Source organism: Protopterus annectens, chromosome 2.part0 (assembly GCF_019279795.1).
Source record: "Protopterus annectens isolate FY-2018-M chromosome 2.part0, PAN1.0, whole genome shotgun sequence".
Lineage (NCBI taxonomy): Eukaryota > Metazoa > Chordata > Ceratodontiformes > Protopteridae > Protopterus > Protopterus annectens.
The window spans coordinates 27,247,023-27,270,491 of NC_056728.1; the positions used below are offsets into that span (position 1 = coordinate 27,247,023).

The following is a 23,469-nucleotide window of genomic DNA, read 5'->3' on the forward strand; positions in this document are numbered from 1 at the left end:
ACTTACTAACTTTTTGAAAATAGTAAGAACAACAAAACGAAATTGAGGCTTCCAGAGAAGGGAAAATGTCAGCTATCAAAACAGAAACTCACTTCCACTCCCAAGTGTTTGCCTTCCCAGGACGACACTGCAGTAATTTATTACTAGAGAAAATGACACGCACAGCCTCACACTCTCTCTGCAGGAGCTAGGACAATTACTAAATAAAAAAGAAACAAGCTGCTAAAAAATATGTGTAGGGGCTGTTGACTCACTGGCTGCAACAGAATGCACAGCAAATACTGGCAGCAGACAATTTTTAGCAAAGTTGGGAACCACAACTGCTGTGGGTCAGCAGAATAATTTCTACACCCTTCTGGTCTTTGTTGGCAAACTCACTATCAAAGGAACTAGAGAAGGATCTTAAGCCAGCGAAATGCAATGGGTGAGATGGACAAGAAACTACTCCATTCTGTATTAGTACTGATGCAAAGGGGTCTCCAGGAACACCTCTTTTTCCTGGAGGAATTGCTTATCTAGTTATCACACATTTGGAAAAAGACACCAAGTAAAGAAGTTAGACTAGAATGCAGGCTGTTTTAGGGGTTAAAAACCAAGGAACAGCCTAATTCTACACCTCACTTCCCGTCAGATTTCAGAGCTCATGCCTCCCACAACTGTTTAAAGAAAGGCATTGTAACCAGCACTGTTCATTTCAGTACAGTCATACAGGCCATGAGGGTCCTGGGTAGCTTGTATTTCGATTCAATACACATCCAAAGAAAAACAGCTCCACAAAAAAGTTCCACGAAGAAAGGAACACCAAAGTACAAGATTATTTCTTTTATTAACACACTTCTGGTACCTCGGCCTCTCACCTTCTAATGGAATGCTTTTCTAATACAATCCTATCCCTATAAATACGCATACATATCAAGTACCACTTAATTAAACTAGTTAAAACAATTTACAAAAATTCAGACCGAGTAATTGCACTTTTCCTCATGACCAAATTTATACCACACATTTTGTTTTAAAATTACTTTGTATCCAGCAATATATTTTTCACATTCTTAAATACTATCTATTAATTATCATAAATTGTTTCCCAAATGTAAATCAACATACTTAAGTCTATTTAATTATTTTTTAAAATCTCTCCTTTTACCAATAGGTCATGCTAAAACACTGAAAAACAAACTACTATCTAAACCCTTGTGTTTGGACAAAAAATGGGTGGCTACTGGTCTAACCCGTCTCCTAACATCACCCAAATGTTCCAAAATTCGGACTCTGACCTTCCTAGTGGTTTGTCCAACGTACCAGCATGTGGGAGGACATCCACAACCCATCACATAATCACCCCACAGCGGTTACAATTGTAGAATTCATTGGCCCTGTAAAAGTTTCCCCATTAATTTTGCACCCATGTAAATTCTTAACCCGGTTACACACTGAACAATTTCCACAATGGTGAGTACCCACTATTCTATCCACCATACCATAATCTCATAATTCAAAATTCTCTTATTCAACAGTTCTTTGAGATTATTACATCTCCCATAAGAAAAGACAATGTTTTGGAAACAAAAACAAAACAGAATTGTCTTCACTCACAATTTCCCAAGCCTGCCTTACTATCCTTTCCAAAATAGGAGAAAATTCAGAATATCTGGTGATGAAAAATCACCACCACCATCATTCTTATTCATGACATCTCTTCCACTATATGCCAATGATGACCTAGTATGACCCCCCCCAATCTCATTCAAAATATTGTCCCTTACCTTCTGGAGCACCCTCTCATCATAACCTCTGATTCGTAATCTATCATATGCCTCATTTAAACAAACCTTTTTGTACCTTACTTCAGCGGTATTATTAAAAGTACTTTTAAATTCTCCATATGGCAACGACTCAATTAGGTGGGAAGGGTGCATACTGGTGGCATACAAGAAATTATTAACGGACGTTATTTTCCTAAATGGTCTGTGCTGAATCCTTTGTTTAGCATCAACATACAAAATTACATCTAAAAATGGAATACTATATCTGTCTGTGCTCCAAATGAATCTTAAACCATGCGGATTACTATTAAGAGAACCCATAAATTCCAAATATTCTTCTTCGCTACCTTTACAAATAAACAGCAAATCATCTATGTATCTTTTGTAGTAAATTACATTGTTCACAAAATATTCTTCCAACACCATGAATTGTCTATCAAACTCTCCCATATAAATAATAATAGCAGAAGATTGCTGTGCCCTTCTTTTGTAGGAAGAAGTCATTTTTCCATTTGAAATAAATTATGAGTTAAACAAAAACTCAAGAAGAGAAAGTGCAAATGCTGAACGGGGTCCTTTCCCCAATCTTGTGGCCACAGCTTCCATACCCAATCTTCTATCAATGTTAGTATACAAGGCATTTACATCAACTGTTCCCCCAAAAATAAAATTTCTTTCCAATCTAAATTAGCAAGATCTTGACACACTTCCCGAGTATTTTTGATATGGGAAGGTATCATAGTCAAAGGCCTCTTAAGATGAAAATCTAAAAAAAAAATATTGACATTTTCCAAGAAAGGGCCAATTCCTGAAATAATAGGTCTGCCAGGAGGGTTGGAAAGGGCTTTATGAATCTTGGGGATGGCATATATAAAAGGATGCCTAGGTGTCTTAAATCAACTTCTTCACATCCTTACTCTTCAAAAAACCTAGCCTTTCCCCACGTTCCAAAACTTCACTTAATTCTGCTGTAAACCTTTGAATGGTATTATATTATAACTTAGCATAATGACCCTCAGACTATTTTCAACACCATTTCATCATTGGCATTTAATGTTCATTACCACCCAATTACCCTTTGTCAGCCACTTTAAAAAACAACCTTATTCAAATTAGACCGCAATTCCTGCAAAATCTGCCATTCCTCTTTACCAAGGTTATAGGAACAGAAATTCTCAACAAAACTACCAAAACAATTTTCTACCTTTTTTACACATCAGACTTTCAAATACTTTTATAGCACTACTTAATCTGGGAGGCATGAAAGTAAAGTACTCTCTAAAACCAACTTGGGCATATCAAGAGGTCTATACCCAGTAAAAAACGGTTCTTGCTCAACACTGGACTCAGCATAAATCATCCATGTTCCCAGCATCAAACGCCACACATTGATGAAACATTTCAGTATCATGAATACTTAAAATTGAGCAAGTCATCTTTATCAGAAAACACATCATTTGCATTAGTTACACTTGCATTAGCTACATCATTAAATAATATAGTTTCCCCATTTAGCATGGAAAAATACCTTCAGATTAAATTTACGGCAAAACTTTTTGACATCCAAAATAATAATCAGCAAGAGACAAAACTCTAGTAGGAAGGAATTTTGCCCCCCTTAAAAGTACTCTCTCAGCATACTTAGAAATGCTCACATTTGTTAATGTTAATTTTCAATTCTTTTTTTCCTCATTATAATGAGAACTCGCATAACTCAGAAACCGAGTTGACATGTTCATAATTTAATATATCCTCTGAAATAAAGATTTGAACTTTTTTGCTTCTATCAGATGTAACCGGATCAAGGGTACATTTTGTTCTTTCCATGTGCCCTCTTCGGTCATGCTTGCTGCTGGACTGGCTGTTGCCCCCTCATGACGTTTTCTGATTGAGTCTCTTCTGAATGCTTTACCTACCAATGCTCTGTTCCCCAGAAGACATAGATGAGTCACGGACGCCATATGCAGTCAGTTTCTCTGATCTCAAACTGCTTGTGCGTCCCCTACGTAAATGAGCATAAACCAAAATTATTTTCAAAGTCATTTATGTCCAGAGACAGTTTCTTTTTCTTCCATTCGATAACACTTGCCTCAGCTTTTTGAACATTTGTATCGATATCATAAAAAAAGCTTTTTATACCTTTGGGGGGAGATTTCCCTTAATAAATTATTCTGTAATGAAGTAATCTCCCCCCGCAGTTTATCAAGACATCTGACGTTCCTCTTGAGTATCCGTAGCCAGGCAAGTGTACACTCCAATGAGGTCAGTCTCCATTCAGCCAAGAGATCACTCTCTTCCTCTGTGAAATTTCCTCTGTGAAATCTCCAGCTGGTAAGCTATCAATACGAGGGCCCCTTGGAGTAATATTAAGCAAAACATATTTCTCTAGCAGTCTCAAGTCATAAAAAACAGTTACCTCCTTTATCATGAGCTTCTCCAATGACTGAAACTTTTCCAATTCACCATTGTCACCAGTGGAAGCCTAGGGATCTTCAGAAGCCAGTCTGAGTTCACAATCATGAATCAGGTCAGCAAACAGGGTACTAGCTGCGATACCAGATGGTTCAGTGGTCCCCATTTTCATGGGATAAACGGTAAATTAATTCAATACATATCCAAAGAAAAACAGCTCCACATGACAACCAACTGGCATCATTGGTGGGCCACAAGCAGCCAACCACCCCATACAGAAATACCTGTATGGACTTGTACACAGCTGTGTCACCAATACCAATCATATACTTAGTATAGATATGGAGGGCTGAGAGGTTACCAATGACAAATGCCCACAGTGACTCCAAAGATGGCTGCACACTTGAGTAACACCTTAATTCTAGCTCTCCCAGTGTGAAAAAAGAAACTCAGCAGAGAAGGCCAGCGGACTTGTTTCTGGGCAAATTTCAGTAACTGGCTGGTAAGTGCACTGCCTGGATGCCAGGAAAAATACAGAGGACCTGAGGGATGACTGGCTACAAAATATGAGAGGGGGGGGGGGGGGGCACTGACTGGAAAAGTATTGCAGCTGTTCAGCAAAAAGCAGTGCAAGCTCCAGACACTACTTCTTGTAACCTACAGGAAAGCATAAGACAACTGCACACAGACATGGTTAAAACAAAACAAGAGTATAAACAAACAGGCTGGAAAAATGGAAGCTTTAAAACAGATATTCAAACAAGGTGATAAAAGTGCAAAAAATCAAAGGTTGAAATGAAGAAAAGGCTAGCTGAATAGGAGACTGCTCCAAAAAGAAATGGTTTCAAAAGCTAATAAAATTAGCTGACAGATCACATAGGGAAAACAAGATTTTGTGATGTACCAGAGAAGCTGGAAGGAACAGACTGTATTCATTCTACGAAAGAAAAAATAAGCAACTGGACTGGTATTCCACAGACTTTAAACAGTAAAAAATGCAATCCTACCAGCAGGAGGAGTGGATTCTAACAAAACTGTGTCAGGAGGAGACATCATGGTGTTTGTGGAGAATGACAATTCACTGCACACCAGACAGAAGAGGAGTAAATTTATTCCACTATTAAGGGAATGTCAAAAGCAGGCGTGAGATTCAAACTGTTGTACCCAGCTATCTTCAAAATATTCTTCCCACAAGACAGAATTTGTGATGAAGCACATGCTAAGAAGCAAATACAAATGTTTGTACAACAAAAAGTGATCTGTGAAACAGGAGATTTTGCTTCTTGTTCTTCTGATAATAAAGACGAGAGACAGAGAGACATGCCAATGAAAGCTTTTCCAATGCTTCAACAGAAAATGAAGGAAGCACGAGAGCTGACTAGACAAAATAGAGAGTACATTGGAAATGAAGCAGGCAGAGAGGACTTGGAGATGAACATGAATAAAACCAGTAACTTGGAAACGGACTAATGTGGGATTACAAAGCAATAATTATATTTGTGAAACACAACAGAAGAAACTCTGGAAATATTGGACTGTTTTGGACTTTAAGTACTTTAGAGTCCCCCACAAGTCTAAGTATATGCCCTACTTTGTGTCAATGTTCGGAAAAAATACTTGGGGGAGGAGTGATAAAGTGAATCAAGTAAAACCAAATTTTCTAGTTCTATTTTTTATAGTGTATGATTTTCTTTGCATACTATGAAGTAATTTTTTTAAGTATAATGTGGACACTATTGTGAACAGGTGCTCTTGATACCCCTTCTGTTTAAGAAATGCAGGCACTGAAATGTAAAAAAAAAAAATCTGGATAGGAGAGCATGACAAAAAAAATAAATAAAGGTGCTTTTTCTCATTCTTAGATGGGGGAATGACTGGATTAAGGCTCTTATTCTGATCTAGTAACAAGGCTCTTATTCTGATCTAGTAACAATTTTAAGAGTAAGCAAGTAAATTAAAAAGAATGTGTACTATAAGAATTTTTTCTAACAAATAAAATGTATGCTTATTAACAATTCTGTATCTGGTCCTCCTGTCTCCATGCAGACAAAGAGAGAGAAACTGACTAGGAGATAATGGCTCTCTGAAAGCATTCAGGTGTTTTCCCAGCTAAGAGAGCTATAAAGATGAGACAAAACCAGACAGCATTTGGTAGAAGCAGACTGCACCATGCATCTTAGCATGGATAGCCTTTCTTTTATGTTAACTCAAGTCTATGATTGTGGCTGGTCAGTTTGCGACATTTGATCCTATTAAGAGGGTAAAACTTCAATATTTGAAGATGTACATAATTTAATACTTACACACAAAACTAATATTTGGGAGAGTATTGGGATGTGTTTGTTTTTTTTATTTGAGGGCTTTCAATAAAACAAAGTTTTCTAAGATGAGAGATGAGCTCAAATGGATATGACAAGAAAAACTACATAAAAGTTCAATCTGCCAAACGGTATATGCATGTAACACAAAAGCTGGAACTAGACATTTAACAAAAACACTGCTATATGTAAAAGGTGGGAATAACAACTTAATACAACAAAGCTTTCTACAATGTCTTTAAATGTCAATGGTTTCATAGACAACTGCAAAAAAGAAATAGAGAACCATATTAAAAATGTAGAGGGCAAATAGCTATGCTGCAGGAAACACACTTGGAAAGAAGGGAATATACAAGGTTTTCGGGAATATACAAGGTTTTCAGAACGGTTATTCAGCAGAATACCTGGGACAAAAGGAATATACAAGTACCCTTATATGTATTGCAAGAGAAGCTCCGATAGTGACAGAAGAGGATAAAAAAAAAAACAACAATGGTAGATTTGTAGTACTAAGGTGCTACTGGCAAGAAAGGAGGAGTATTACGTTGGCATGTATTTATATTCCACCCAAAACTGCTATAATGTAGCTTAAGAAAATCCTGGAAGGAATTATAAGCTTTCAGCAATGAATATCACTTATAGGTGGAGAAAGGAATTTCACTTGCAGCAGTGAAGATGTGCCTGGGGGTCCCAGAAAGCAAAGTACAACAAAGGAGGGTAGACTTTTGAAGAAATGTATGAACATATTTGGCATGGAAGATGTGAATTCAGTACTAAGAGTTCAGAGTGAATTTACATATTCCCCAAGATACAAAAACTGGGCTAGGCAAGACAGAATTTACATTTCACAGGAGAATGTGCATTTAGTTGAAGGTCTTGATACACACCCAATAAAACTATTTCAGATCATGCACCAGCAACGACGAAAATAAAAACAGTGGATAATGAAATTATTCAGGAAGTATTAGAGATGACAGAAACTCTTCTGAAGATATAGCTAGGGAGGGAGACAAAAATTAAGTGGAGTTTAAAAACAGGGTGGAAATAAAGAGAAGCAACAAAAATTATTTACAGGGACTGACAAATGTTGAAGTATTGCAGAACAGGAGGAATCTCACAGAACAGGAGGAGCAACTGCAGAATGCTAAACAAAAAACAAGAGATTACCTTTATAACATGCATGAGTTTAGAAAGATTGCTGTTAAGCTACTGTTTTTTTGATAACTCCAGAGCACAAAAAAAGTTTAGCAGAACGACTCAGACAACAAAAAGCATAAAACGGCTATAGGAAGCATATAAAAAAGGAAAAATAACCGAGATCATGTAGAGGTATTAGAAACATTTCGGAAATTCTATGAAAGTCTGTATAAAGCATGGACATATGGAAATCAAGAAAAGGTACAAATGGAAATGTTTATAGAAGAAGCATTCCAAAGTTTGAGGTACATGAAGCTCAATTAATAACAGGCTAGGAGGAGAGGAGAGAAAAAAATGGTGATGTATATAACCAATTTGCAGGAAAGTCCCCAGGAATAGATGGTATTCCTGCATTTGACAGAGTAATACCGGTGACTTTGTGAGCAGGGCAACAGAAGGAAGCAGACTGAAAATACCAGTTGATAGTGGGTCTTGATGCAGAGAAGGCATTCGACAGAGTAATGATTAGTAGGATATAGGAGGGATTGGAGGTGAAAACGTGGGTAGGGTCCTCTCTGATGGGTGCCCTCTTTCCCATTTGCATTATATTTAGAACCACTGGCAAAAAAAGGGACTCAGAAATTCAAGGATATAACTGGCATGGTAGTCAAGAAAAACTGGCTCTACTTGGAGATGGCATTCTATACCTGACCATTACAGTGTCATGAAACATTTTGAGACACTTCAAATCTTTTCAGGATACAAAATTAAAACAAAAGCAACAGTGATAAATGTACTCGCACATGAATTGGTTCAGCAATATCCACATTTATGGGACATGACAAAATGAAGTATTTAGGATTATGGATTTTAAAACGTTTCTGGTGTGCCAGCTAAAGACATGTGGGGAAAAGACTAAAACTAAAGATAAAACAAAAATTGTTGGCAAGATACAAGTTAAAATGCTTAGTCCCTTTATCTTATACGCAGGTCAAGCATATATATATATATATATATATATATATATATATATATATATATACGCAGGTCAAGCATATATATATATATATATATATATTTTTATCAACCAGAGAAGTGGTGGATAGCAATTAATAAAAAGCTGAAGGATTTTATCTGGGAGTGGAAGACAGTAAGAGAGTCAAGTGATATAAGCATATTCTTCCATCACTACACGGTGGATTGGATTACCCGATTTGAATGGGTAATTCAGAGCTACACTGTTAAGGCTCCTATACAGATCACAAGCAGAAACCTATTCATTCAAAGTGGAACAGGATGACAATGATGAAAGGGGGGTGAGCTCAAGAAACAAGGAGAGACCGGGATTTTGGATGCAGATCTAAGAGAATGATCATACGGAATATTAGAATACTTTCTACTACTTTATGAATTTAAGAACTAAGCAAACAAGGGAATGGAGACAGAGATTCGGCCAACAGGGATCACTGCAATTAGAGATTCAGACAACAGGCAAGAGGGGGCTGGAATTTACTGAAGAAAAACTGGCAGAGGAACCAAGGTATTGAGAGTAAATAACTAGAAAGGGAGAAGGTAAAAGAATGGGAAGATGCTAACTGGGAACATATTTTCTGGGACTGTAATGAGTTGGCAGACTTTAAAGATTCCCTGCAGACTACTCTGTCAGAGATGCTGCGTGAGCAAATTGGTGCAACTAAGGCAATGATTTTCCCGAGTTATGACACAGAACTGGAATTGCTTATGCATAGTAAGGCCTTGCCAAGTATAATTGTGGCTGCCAAAAAAGCAGTTACTAGAAAAATGGAAATTCAAGTTTATTCACTACTTCTGTTACAGCTGGTATATAGTAACAGATACAAAACAAGTGGAATGAGGATTTTTAAAAAAGAGATAGGAGCAAATTACCTATGAAAAATTGGAACTGCAGGAATACATACAGAGAATAATTAAGTTTAAAAGAAAGCAGGACTTGAAAGCTATATTGTTTGACTGACAATGATTGGGTAGATTACAGATGATGTATAACATTTGCAACTAGGACTATGCCAGTATGGTTTGTAAGGTAAAATGCTTGCAGCTGGGATTATGTCAATTTGGTTATTTTCAATTTATATAAAAATGTATGATTATAAAAATGTATGATTAATAAATCACTTACAAGGTAGACAAAGATGTTATTGTTGATAACAAATGCCTACCACCCTAGAATGAAGAAACCTTTAGCACCTTTCCTTGGGTTGGTCATGAAAGTAGGCAATGCAGCAACCAACAAGCCACAGTAAACAGTTCTACACAGAGAAACCACACAATGGACAACTGTGAACACGCTAAAGTTCCTTCTGTGGTGGTCACACTAACATCTGAGAACGAGAGAGCAAGAAACCCAAAAAGGTTTAGGAAAAGAAACTCGTTTAATGCCAAAGTCATTTTTTTGAAGAAGCCTATTTTACCTCACAAAGACTCCTAAATTGGAGTGGGCATCAGAAATACATACAGGGAGGAGCCTAGAAAGATAATACTGTCAACTTACAGGACACTGTTGGAAGCTTCACTTACTAATCTTTCTTGTTTGACTTCTGCATTGTTAACTGGAAGGTTTCATCCATCCAAATCTTCCCGGATAAGAGACAATATGGTTCAAGATCTGCTGTGCAAGGTTATGCCAACTTCTGCTGCCCAGTTTGTGTGCGTTATACACAGCCTGCACTATTAGGCAGCTGAAACTAGATGCAGTTACCAGAACCTTAAAATTGGCATTCCTTCAAAATCATGCAAAGCCAGCCCAGCTTTGACTAAAAAAATACTGTTAAATACAGCGTGGCCCCCATAGTTCACATTCCTCATACATAAAATCAAATGTAAAATGTACATTTTCTGAAAATGCCCAAAGCATTAAGCCAATGTCCAGATGAGACTAAAATTAGACATGAATTATAAGGTTATACTTAGCACAACTACAGAGTCTGGTTAAGAGCAAGGAATTTCCATCCATATGCTGTAACCTCTGGGAAGAGAACAGTGCAATTTTGTCAGTCTATCTCAGTAACGGTGACACTATCAGGATGGGCAAAGTCTGTACTACTATCTGCTCTTTAAAGTATGTAACACTGGTCTAGTCAAATGCTCTGCAGGCTTCTGGGACCTACCTGTAGGGACAGCATGCATCCTCCTATAGATCCCCCCACTACCACCCTGACATCACTGCAATCAGATCATAAAGTCTGTAGACAAACATTTTCCATCTCCAACAAGGACATGCAGACCTGCATATGTTTTTAGATAGCATCTTGGATACACAAGTATTGGCACATACCTATTGTTAACTGTAACAGAACTGCAATGGCAGTTTCATCTCCATTACTTAAAGGACCAAGACCGGCACAACATATTCAGTCCAGATCACAAAACCTTTACAGGCCATCTTAACCCCTCTCCACCACACACAAAACCACGTCAACTAATGGATTACCCTCAGACATCTGAAAGCCCACGTAAAAAACACAGAAAACAATAACCTAGAAATTACTTCCCCAGCAGGACAGCATCCATCAAACACCCAAGCAGAGGGGGGGGGGGATTGGGGATACATATGAAACTGCCAATGAAGATCTATAGTTAAAGACACAACCTTTTTATATCAGTGTCATGTGAAAGCCCCAAGACTGTTCACTTGGGTGGCTCCTCATGGAAGCATATTCTGAAATAACAGCACTTCAAGGCAAACCCTGACCTGGAGATGACTGCAGCAACTTGTAAAAATATTCAGAGCATACTTCTCAACTGTCCAGATTTTCACCTCACACTTTTGGTCTTTTTCTCATAAAATTGCATTTTTCTGTCTAATCATTGAGGACTGAAGTCAGAAAATAATGAAAATTATTTGAATTTCAGAATTTACATCTTTCAGAAATGTCACACTAACGCAAAAGCAGTTATTCTATCAACTTTATAAGTTTTAAATTGTCCCTGTTTTTTTACCTTTGTCCACCCATTACTTATAGCTTTGTCTTTCTTGCTTTAAGAGGTTGAGATGCATGGTTCAGAGAAACCTATGAAGCAGCACTACAATTATCCATGGCAGCATATCAAAAGGCTTGGAAGCTGACAATAGATCTGGTAATAGGAGATTCTGAGGACCCAGAAAAATTGTGATGTGAGGACACACACACACACACACACACACACACACACACACACACACACACACACACACACACACACACACACAAAATGCATCACTGAAATCCTTCTGACAGAGGTTAACCACAACCAAAGTCTTCCAATAACAAAACTGCTATTTGGCCAAGCAGTTTGTTCTAAGGGAAGAAGAGTTAGGTTCTCCAGAAGAAAAGCAAAATGTGAGAAATTAAAGATGTGCATAGCAGAAAAGGCAACTCTTGTTGCAAACTTTGAGCAAGACCAACGTGGAAGAATATGCTCCTGGATGGAAAAGTTTGGATATGGTCAACAGGTGCACTTTCACAATTAAAAAGGAGACCTGAATCAAAAATCTTAAGAACTAGGACTACAAATGAATGTAATCCTTTTGAAGTATACCAAGCAAAGAAACAAGGCCATTTACTACAACACACCTTCCTGGCTCCAGATCTCTTCGTGACTATAATCACCCTGCTTGGGTATGCAAGGCCAGTAACCACCAGTAAAATTGGAAGAAATGGGATGCAAATTTCAGGGAATGAAAGTCCATGTAAAGGTCTGTTCGATGGGATGGACAGGAGACTAGGCCTAACCAAGAAGTGAATTTAAAGTAGAAGGAACTAGATCTGTCAGGGTGAAAAAAGGCTATTAAAATGACCATGACTTTGCAAATTCTGGCCTTCAGGAGAAATAGGGGAAAAGGAGTACAGCAGTCCCAAGGGCCACATCTAAAGGAGTGCATTCCTAACATATAGTAGACACCAGTGAAATTCAGACATTTTTAGTAAGGCAAAGAAGCATTTGAAATTGAGCCAGATGCAAACAGATCGCAGCAAGTCTTCTCCCTGTGACAGAACACAGTCCATGCTACTGAATGGATTAACAACATCAGATGACAGTGACTGAGCCTGCGGCAAAATAATTGGCTTGATAAGCTCAATAGCTTCTGGACAAAGAAGACAGTTTCCCTAAGCTTGTTTATATACCAAACCATTTCTATGCTGTCAGAATCAGACCAATAGGTTGGACATCCTGAACAGCTACAAAGCGAGAGTGATAGCCCTCATTTCCAGAATGAAGTGCCGATTGGTCCCTTGTACAAACTGTATATCCACCTGAGCACAGAGGTGTCATAGCCAAACTGTCAAAAACCTTTGTGAACTCTTGAAACACATTGCTCCAGCAAAGTCACTGCTGACAAACGGTTACATATTATTAAAACTAGAGCAGAGTCTATATTAGCAGCACTATTAGTCCAAAATCAATACTACATTTCAGAAAGAAAGAAATACATGGGCATCAACAGGAACACAGCTGTAATGGAACATCTCTTTTTTTTTTCCAATACCTTTGCTGCAAAACTTAGGCCTGCAATATATCTATAGTTATTTAGTTTTGTTTAAGCTCACCACTCTTGTACAGAGTGACTACAAAAGGGCTATAGTTAAAACAACTCTGGTTAGGGTCACCCACCCTTGCAAAAACAAGAAACAACGGCAGTCTTCCTCAACTGCACTGCAATATACTCCATAACAGTATACCGAATGAAGCAGGTAACGGTCTTGGTGACATAAGAAGCCACATGGAAAGCTATTCACTGAAGGACACTCTTGTCTATATTAGTGGCCAACAGCTTAAAGTCCAGCTTTGAAATGGCCATGTGACCGTGTGGGTGATAATAATGTAGCACTTCTGGTAGACAGCACAGAATGAGACGTTTCAAAGAAACGCCATAGTCATCTGCAACAGACTGATTTAAAACACCAGCCAAAGTGGTTTTAACTTCACTGGCTGTTCAACTCATCATGGCAACAAATTTTTTTAAAAGCTCTTCTTATACCATCTCAGCAGTGTGCTTGCACAGCCTGCATGCCAGTTCAACAGTGTGAATTACTCCTGATAAATGTGAATATTCTGGCATCTCTACAGAACTCGCACTGGTGCACATCTGTAACAATGAGGATTTACTCTGAAAAATGAACTCTCTCACTACATGATGCGGCATGTCATGTCACCGAACACACACATACCTTCCAAGCCTATTCCCCAAGACAATAATATTAATGAGCCAATAACTTAACTTCAAGCATTATCTCCTACACAGATAAGCTGCTCTGCTAATGTGAGAACTCCAAGCACCAGCCCACACATCTTAAGACGACACATCCAAAGAAATGAAGGATAATTAAAGAAAAGATGAGTAATTTCCCCTGGAAATAATTCATTTCAAAAGTATCTAGAATAACCCAAATACCTGACAGCAATAGATACATTTCATGAAAAAAGAACTTTCAAAGCATTACTTACATGGTATAACACTTGTCTTTTGAAAAATAAACATTTTACAAAACAATAACCTATCAAAAGCAAATGCAAACAAATGTTTTATATACTTTGGGCTACAATTTCATCAGGTTCCCACTTGCTGACATCACAGGACACTGGAAGACAGTCAGAAACAAGGACCATCATCCCACAGGAAAACCAGTAGCTTTACCCCCTGCTCATAACATGTCCCTTATTTGCTCACAGAAGTGTGGAGCCTGCTACACATGGCCACTGTGCAGGTACATGCTTTCACACTCCCATTATGTTGAGCTACAGAATGAAGCTCTGCATGGCCCATGTACCACCTTCTTGCACAGAACATTCATGTGTGGTCCAGCCCACAAGTGCCATTCCTGCAAAAGAACATGAACAGATCCCTCCCCCCAAGGTGGGACAGCTACCATCTGTTCTCATACCTACTCCTCTCTGCTTAGCCCCCTCCCCGGGCACTGAATGAAACTTGCCCATCCCAGGCAAGGATGTATACCTCTAAGTCACAGAGCTAGTGGAATAGAAACAAAGTACTGCACTTCTGAAATTAAGCTAACATTGATTATTTACTTACTTATTTGCCTTTGTCGACAACTGGGACAGTGACTGGGCAGAGCCCATTTTCAGCAGAAACCCGGGGAGAAAGGCTCCATCATAACTACAACTACAAATCAATATACATTATACATTTATAGTTTAGGAGAGATGCAGTCGCTGTAACAACAGAATGAGAAAGTACTGTTCACAGTGAAATAATGCTTGAGATGCTACTTGATGTATTGGACAGAAGTTTGTACCAGTAGGAAAAAAACTGTGTAGCTGCCATTTAGCCATACAGCTTTAGCAATGTGCTGTGTATCTTGACATTAACACATCGAAATTACGATAAAGAGGTCGAAACATTAAGACACAAGAAAATGTGAGTTTTGTGGAAGAGTCATAATGGACTGCATTCCAGAGCTTGGAGACAACAAAAATAAAGAAATGTAGTAAATCGGCCAAATAGCAGTTTAGTGGTCGAACAGCTGTTATTCCGATACAACCTAAAGCATTGACATCCAACTACTGCTACTTGTGTGTCATGCTTAATTTGAGAGTAATAAAACAGTAAGTAAAAAGGATTAATAGTGCAAATTATCATTACATACTTCTGAAATCCCAAACAATACAGCAAATTCTAACCCACATCATTAAACCCAGAGTGTGCTCTGTCCACACTGGCTTCCAGTATAAAAGGGAGTAGCCAGACAGGATACAGGTTCATCTGAAGGAAGACATGGAAGTGCAGAATGAGAGAATCCAGGTGGGACTACAAGTTATAATCCGCAAGGCAGAAGTACATCTTTTTAGAACTAAAAATTGGGCCTGGGAGAGGACTGCAGACTTAGACATTCCTTTTAGTTGCAAGTCAGCCTGTGCCTTCGAGTTTTCTGGATTGAGGTAACTGGGAATATATATATTTTTTGGAAGCGTAACAAGTTGCCAGATTTTAAAAATTCCCAACAAAGTAATTACAAATATTTGCTCCCCAAAATTTTCTAACTAAACAAGGACTCATTTGAGCTGGGACACAAGTTGAATTACTTATTTACTAAATTATAAAGTCTTTGGCTACTAAAAAGCAACAACTAGACAATGAAATAAAATTTAAAAACGCATTGTAACTGAAGATTGTACAGGAGGTAAAAAAAAACCAAAGGTAGGAAAGAGAAAATTACAGAATAAATAGAATGTGTGGAACGGTACATGCGGAGTAATTTTTAGGAGGCGTAAGCTTTAAAACACAGAAGGATCTGAGCAAGTTATGTAATGCTGGAGTGAATAATTGTTAAAAATATACACCGCATGAAAACATTGAGAAATATCACCGTAGTTTGTTTCTTTTCTATTAATGTATGTGCACTAGTGTCATTATGTAAATCGTGATTTGGGAGAGACGTTAAAAACTAAATAAGCCATACACACACTGTCTGGGTGTGTATTACATAATGATACACAATCACACACGCACGCAAAAAACACACACACTATAAGTCGACTATCTAACATCTTATGTTTGATTCTGGTCTTTGCCTTCAATGACGGGGTCATGGCTGGGGAGACAGAGAGTCGCTGGACCAGTTCATTCAGATATTGTATAAATATACATAGTTTTGCATTTGTACATGAAAAGAAAATGAGACAATCATACACAGGGAAACACATACATGTCTATGAATGTCATCATTCTATGGAAAGGACTACACACAACTCACTGCACAAAACACAGTCTACACAAAATAATTGAACATTTCTACAGCAAATCATGTCTGATCACTAATACAAACAAATGCATTCACTTACCCGCTTTCACCCACATTAAACACAATTTTTATTTGTACTTGGCACTCTTAAGTGGAGTCTTCACCCCCGGGCACTCAAGTGGAGTCTTCACCCCAAACAGGGATATGCAGATACAAGGTACCTTGAATAAAATAGCACTGTATGCAGATAATGTTGGTACATTTCAGTAACCCTGAACAAAATCTGAGTAAATGAACCTAAGAGTTATTATTCACATGCTGAGTAAATGCCCCAGAACAAAGAGTATTAGCATAAATTTGTTTCCATCTGCTAAAACTTCTTAACTACCCGAAAGTACATTACTTAGGGCCGAAATCTTCAAATACACTAGAACATTTATCACCATTACCTTACAAAACAAATATTAATGACAATAACAGACAGCCATCAAATATGGAAATTGATTTATCCAAATATGGGCAAAGTAGCTAGGCAGAACTGGCCTGTATTACCTTTAATAATTCAAGCAGAAAAAAAGGCATGCCAACACCCATTAATCACCACAATCAGGATTTTTAGCCAAGACTGAAAAATACACTTGTGAATTTAATTGGAAAAGGATCTGGGGGCCTGGGGTCTCAGCTATGAAAGCATTTAGTAAAGCTGCTAGAATGAAGACGTTGCATGAGATTTTCTCAATACAATATTCTGGATGAAAAGTGGTTTACTTAAAAGGCTAGGAGGTAAAAAGTCCTTTTATAAATGATTTAGGAGCCAAAGCATTTTATCTGTTGAACGGGATATACAGTTTGAGACTTGAGGAGAAAAGCTCCAAAAACAAACCAAAAAGGAACATAATAGTAAATGCGAAAATAGTCTGTAGGTTAGCCAAGTGTGCTCTATCAGAAACCAAGGATCACGGGAAGTGTTAGCGGCAAATGATATGCCAGGTAGATGGGCCCTGCACAGAGGAGAAACAATTAGGCAACTGGATGGTTGTCAAACGGCATGCTACTGTGAATTAATGTAAAGAGGCAATCTAATGACTTTGGTACACTTTGAAGATGTACATGGAGGAGGAAGAAGCGAATAGGAAATTGAGAGGCATCACAGTGACGCAGTGGATAGTGCTGTCATCTCACAGCAAGAAGTTCTCCTGGTTTAACTCTCAACTAGGATGCCTTCTGTGTGAAGTCTCCATGTCCTCCCTGTGTTTGTGTGGGCTTCCTCCAGGTGCTCTGGTTTCCTCTCATATTCCAAAGACATGCAGTAGGTGGACTGGACACTAAACCTGCCACAGGTGTGCGTGCGAGTGCTCATGTTGAGTGTGCGGTCTGGAAAAACAGCAGCAGCAAGGATAACCACCTTGTAATCCCTTGCGCTACATGACTGTCAATGAAGTGACACCCTGACCACATGCGCAAAAATGGGAAAGGGATTGCGGGTAGATGGATTTACAAACTGAATTGCTCACTGTATATAAAAAAGTGACAGACATTAAAAAGGATAAAGGGAGTGATAAGAGTTAAAGAAAATCCTTCAACAAGAAAGTGAAAATAAAACGTGCACCATAAAAATGCTGGAACAAAGTATAGGTGCTGCAATTTCCATTTCAGAACAGACTAGACTACAGTAATTTTAGCACCCAGATATGCAGCGACATCTCACAGATACAGGTTCTTCAGATGCCAACAGTCAACCATTTCAGTACTCCCTCTAGGTTAACCAAAAATGTTCCCTAAGTGGTATTGCAAAGAGCAACTTACTGGGGTATTCCGAGCACTACAAAGCTGGCAAGTATTTAAAAGGAGAATACATTCGGCAGGATAAATCAGAATCAACTCAGGTTCTGTATACAATCTGTTTGCACGTCAATGTTACTATAGAGAAGTCAAGCAAGCCTGAGTTGGATTTATTGATGCAAGCCAGCCACAAAAACAATTAAAAGAAATTAGAAGAGGGGACTCCCATCCACAAAGAGGTAATAAAGATAAGGGATGATAAGCAAATAATGGAGACAATCAACTGGAAATGCAAGGGGAGGGTGAAAGCACTCCTCATATCAAATCCCCTGCATATCTACAACACTGACAAGTAAATGTGGGTTAAAAAGATCACAGCAGGGATGAGGTAGACTTTACAGACAGGGTAACTGAATAATAAGGTGTACTTTAAACCCAAAAGCATAACAAAACGTCTTTCACAGGGAATAAGATCTATGAAAGGAGGGGGGGGGGGACTTTGTTTGGTAGCACAGAATATTTTCCAAATTAGAAAGACATCACAAGTATTAAAGTATTGACAGAAAGCTATAAACTGGCACTCTAGTCTGACAGTATGTCGTGACCCCTAAAGGAACTGCCAAAAATTTAACATTACCATAAAATACTTTAGCGATTAGCAGGAAAGCAAGACAAACACTATACTCCCATTATAAACGTATACAAACATGCTTTACAGTGGAATATACATGCCCATTCTTAGCCATTTGTGAATACTTGTTTCAAAATTGGTTCAAAAGTATAATTTAAATGCCATCAATGAAGCACACCATTTGGTAATTACTTGTTCTATAACCACTACCCAATTTCAGGTCTAAAACTACCCATCGACCCACTCCAAGTTTGGAACACCAGGTCCAAGACTGACTACTCAAGTAGGTCCTATTATTAGATGTCCAAGACCTGCCCCTCAGAAGACATTCAAGTGATTCTGTTCTTTAGGTGCTGCTACAAACAAGGCACAATAAATTATTCAAACACCCCTCATGCCACCCTAAACATATCTCCATCATTTTCTCCCTTCCTCTTCCTTGTATGTGTAGTTTTTCAAAACCCCCTTTGCTGACTTAGATGCCACTTACAGGACCCAACAAGCCTGCACTGGGGAAGTCAAGCTGATACAAGAGAGAGGACCAGCAAAATAAACAAAACAGGCAAAAAATGAAAATCAAAACACAGAAAGTCTGGGCATTTAGGTTTACTAGGCAGGGGAAAAAGTTGCAACTGGTCAACTAACAGAAAAGTAGAAGACGGAAAACGCATTCAAATTTTGGCATTCTTACACCTCCAGACAAAGGAAAGTTCAAACAGTGGGCAATCTGAAGAGAAGGAATACAGGTTCTCTGTTTAACAGACTGCAAACAGTCAGAACAGCCCAGACAGCACACATTTAGGCAAAAATGCAACACCTCACCATCCACTTAACCACTGAGAAGTGCATACCACAAACGTCTCACGCAACCACGTCCCCTTCACCAATAAGCACGTCAAGTCAAGACTACATTCCATAACCATAACCATCTCTGAACTATACAGTTAAACAACTCAGATTAACAACATGACATAGTCCAAGATACAGGTTTTTAGGAACAAGAAATACAACTCTTGATTTGTTAACTTTTGTGCGGTTTAAAGTGGAACAAAGTCATTCAGACAGCCGTAGCAGAAAGCTCATACCAATAAAAAAAAGCATACAATTCAGCCTTCTACACTTTCTTAGATATACGTACAACATAATGCATTACTTGAATAATTAAGACAGAGTATACTTTCAGCAAATATGCTAGATGGTATTATTCAAAATTTAACTAAGGAAACATGTCACACCTCATGCTCCAGTCTACACATGAACACACAGAATGCCTAGGTTGGAGAAGAACTTTCAGTAATTTTTATACTGTAACAATTAGGACACAAGTGAGGGCATATAACATTTTTAATATAGTCAACGTGGTGTAAAAAATAAAAGCTTATGCAAAATATTCAGAGTCTAAGAAAAGGAACTTTGTTTTATCATTCTAAATTCTCTCAGCTATTACCAACTTTTACGCCTGCTCCAAGTTATATGTTGCACAAACAATCCTTTTTATTATTAAACAGAACAAATGTTAAAACAAAAATCACAAAGTGAGCTTAAAATAATACTCAGCCTCTGTCGCTCAACAACAGAAGAAGACTTCAGTATCAATGCAAAGAGAGCACAATGCATCCATACCTAACGTCGGGCAGCACGAAGCCAGGGCACTTCTATGGGCTAGGCCAAGGCACTTCTATGGGCTAGTTTTGTAAAGTCTCCAGGGCCATTAGCCTAGTACACACCTATAAATGCAATATTACATCATCAGGATGGTACACAATCTACATATGGCACAGAATAATCTGGAATCCCAACAAACTTGAGATTTTAGTTCCACAACAATCTACCCCCCTCCCAAAAAAAGGAACAGAGTATTTGTACTTGTGCAGGTAGCAATCACCACTACTCAAAAGAAGAGCGTGGACAATAAACCAAGGTCCGTGTACATCTTCATGCAACACATGACCTGACAACTACATATTAAGTCATAGCCGTCAGTAGCCACTGGCTCAATGCTGGACATAAACAGGATGGCCATATAGAACTACTAGATTCTGCATGCGTCCAGCTCTTCCCCATTCTCATCCCTCATTAACCAATAATTTAACATGATCAATTAGGTGTACAGAATACGGTTTCTGGTTTCTCTGTCCATCACTAACCACTGGCTCAATATCGTGCAAAACAAACAAACACACACTTATGACTACAATGTTTTGCTTCACCCACATATTATTTAGGTATCTTACAATCAAATTGACTTACACAAATAAAAGGAAATGGAACGTGTTGAGGAGAGTCAGAAAAAAATAAAACCACCAAAAAATCACACAGAGAAACACGCACAAAACCATTTAAATCAATAATGTGAGTGGATGAAAAGAAGTTTTAGACAATAACAGACATATCACATTTACAGAATTAAAATGGAAAAGCAAAACAAAAGCCACCCATATGACACTAATTAAGCAAGGTAAACGCTGAATAATTTTCCACTCATATTTCATCTCCAACTGTTGCTTACATCCAATTTTCACAATATTCACTACATATCACAAAAAAAAAAAATCAATGTCACCCATTTTTAAACACTACAAGGAGACTATCATGGATTTAAAGAAACTATGGTGCTTAAACCAATTCTCTCTACAAGGCTAAACATGAACAGTAAAACATCCTGTTAAACTGTTAGAATAAACGAGTGGTTTACTACACATACTACAACAACACAGAAAATGTAAACGTTCACAAGGCACTGTCATCAACCACTACAAATCCGTGTACTAATCATTTAATTTAAATCCATGGATTGTGCACTAAAATGCTTGTCTCCCTAGGTGTTCTTGTAATAAGGCCTTGATTCAGTACATCTACCCGTTTCATGAAACAATGTAAACATGGATCGAGTCCTGTTTTAGTTTTGATCATCAGCCTATCACAGGAGAAGTGAAATCTGGCACAAAAAACGTATACAAGGCTTTGAATTTTAACACCAATGTTCTTTAATTAGAAAGGGCAAACATCAAGTTAGTACAGCGTCACCCTAGCACTAAATCCGGAGGAGGCCCATCTTAACTCAAGTTTAGCTTGACTCAACTGCCTTATTGCACCTCTCTCAGGTGCCCTTCATAAACCGATGCATACTTTGCACTTGTTACTGTACCTTAAACACAAGATGTTCAACTCACGGTAGTGGTTGCATGCAAATGACAAGATGACCCCACCATAATTAAAAGAACAAACGTGCAGGATACAATAAGAAAAAAGGGTAACTGTAGCAAACACAACAAAATGTTCTTAAACTATACTTAAGGATGCAGACATTCATCTACCTCTTTGTGAAGTGATCACATTTCACTGAGGACGCACCCCCTTAAGTAAGCATTTTAAAACCACAAAATCTGCTATTCTGCAACGCTGGCTAATTAAATCACACATATCTGCCTAGAAACTCAAATTTTCCAGATTCTTGTTGGCCTTTAAAGCACACAGCAAAGGATGCGGGAAGTGGACCAGTCTCCTCACAGGAAACGGTCACTGCAGATCCCCATAAACAAGCTCCAGTTGCAATCTGGACACGGCTCCTTCACTCTCCCCAATGGATTGTTCAAACCTTGTTTAAACTACCTGTTCACTCTGCTGTCAATGTGTGTGTTTTTCCCCAGCAACAACCATACAACTACTACTGTGTGTGCTAAAGCTTTCCCCACTGGGATCCACACTCGTTACAACCATACTAACGATCCCTACCTTCCGATAACTCGAGCTCCAGCTCAGCCAGCTTCTCCCGCACCTCCGCAGGCAGCGTTAAAGCCTCCATTCCACTGCCGCGGTCAGCCATTCCTACTGCTATCCAGCAATGCCCACCGCCACGCTCTCCGCGCTACTGTTCCGGCCTTACGACCGTTGGGAAACCTGATTCCCTCCAACTTGATCCAGTGTTCCTTCCAAAGACTTCCTTCAATACAACTCCGTCGCTCCAGCAGACATATACCGTAAGCCCATCAACCACTCACTGCAAACCAGCAAGCTACCAGCGCGCACACGCCCACCGCGAGCGAGCCCGCGGCCACCTTTCCCACTTAACTTGGCAGTAAGATCCAAGCACCAAAAAAAAAAACGAACATTAGGAGAGTATTTTCATTGGTTGTATTTTCTCCCAGTCTACTTTTTTGTTATAGATCCGCCCGTTTGTTTCCCGTGAACGCGCGCGTGAAAAAAAAAAAAAAACAGGTCCCCACCTTTAAAAGGCCCCGCCCACTTTATGGGATATGTATTTTGAACAGTGAACCTTCTTAAAAGTGTACTAAAAAAATCACAGAATTAAATAAAGAACAGAAATCATGAACGTTTATTATCAAGTACTGTTGTCATTGTTGGGAGAGATAACTGAGATAGGTGTATCGTGCGTCATCCTGAAGCAATAAACCAGACAAATCTTTGCATTCTGGACTTCGGGGACGTGCTTATGTTGACTGAAATGCTGGTTGGTTGGCTGTGGGTTACCTCCATCCTGTAAAAGCTAACCGTGATATTGAACACCTGTAAACTCTGCCGTACGGCATTAGTAGGAAATAGTGCAGTGTAATTTAATAAACTGCTATTTCCTTGCTAGGATAAAAAGTACGAGTTATTCATCATCAGAGCTGCGTGTTGTAGGAAATAAACAGTCAATGTTACTTTTTTTGTGAATTTTGTATGCCTTCTAAGTTAATTTG

General features: G+C 38.6%; 1 protein-coding gene across 1 annotated transcript in view; it reads right to left on the reverse strand.

The window, feature by feature from the left end:
- LOC122793692 (disco-interacting protein 2 homolog A-like) overlaps positions 1-22,933 on the reverse strand; it is a 2,141,448-nt gene extending 2,118,515 nt beyond the window's left edge. The window contains exon 1 of the mRNA XM_044061912.1: positions 22,502-22,933. Coding sequence (XP_043917847.1) covers positions 22,502-22,592 — 91 coding nt within the window. The 5' untranslated portion in view covers positions 22,593-22,933. The remainder of the gene's footprint in view (positions 1-22,501) is intronic.
- Positions 22,934-23,469: the final 536 nt, after the last annotated feature.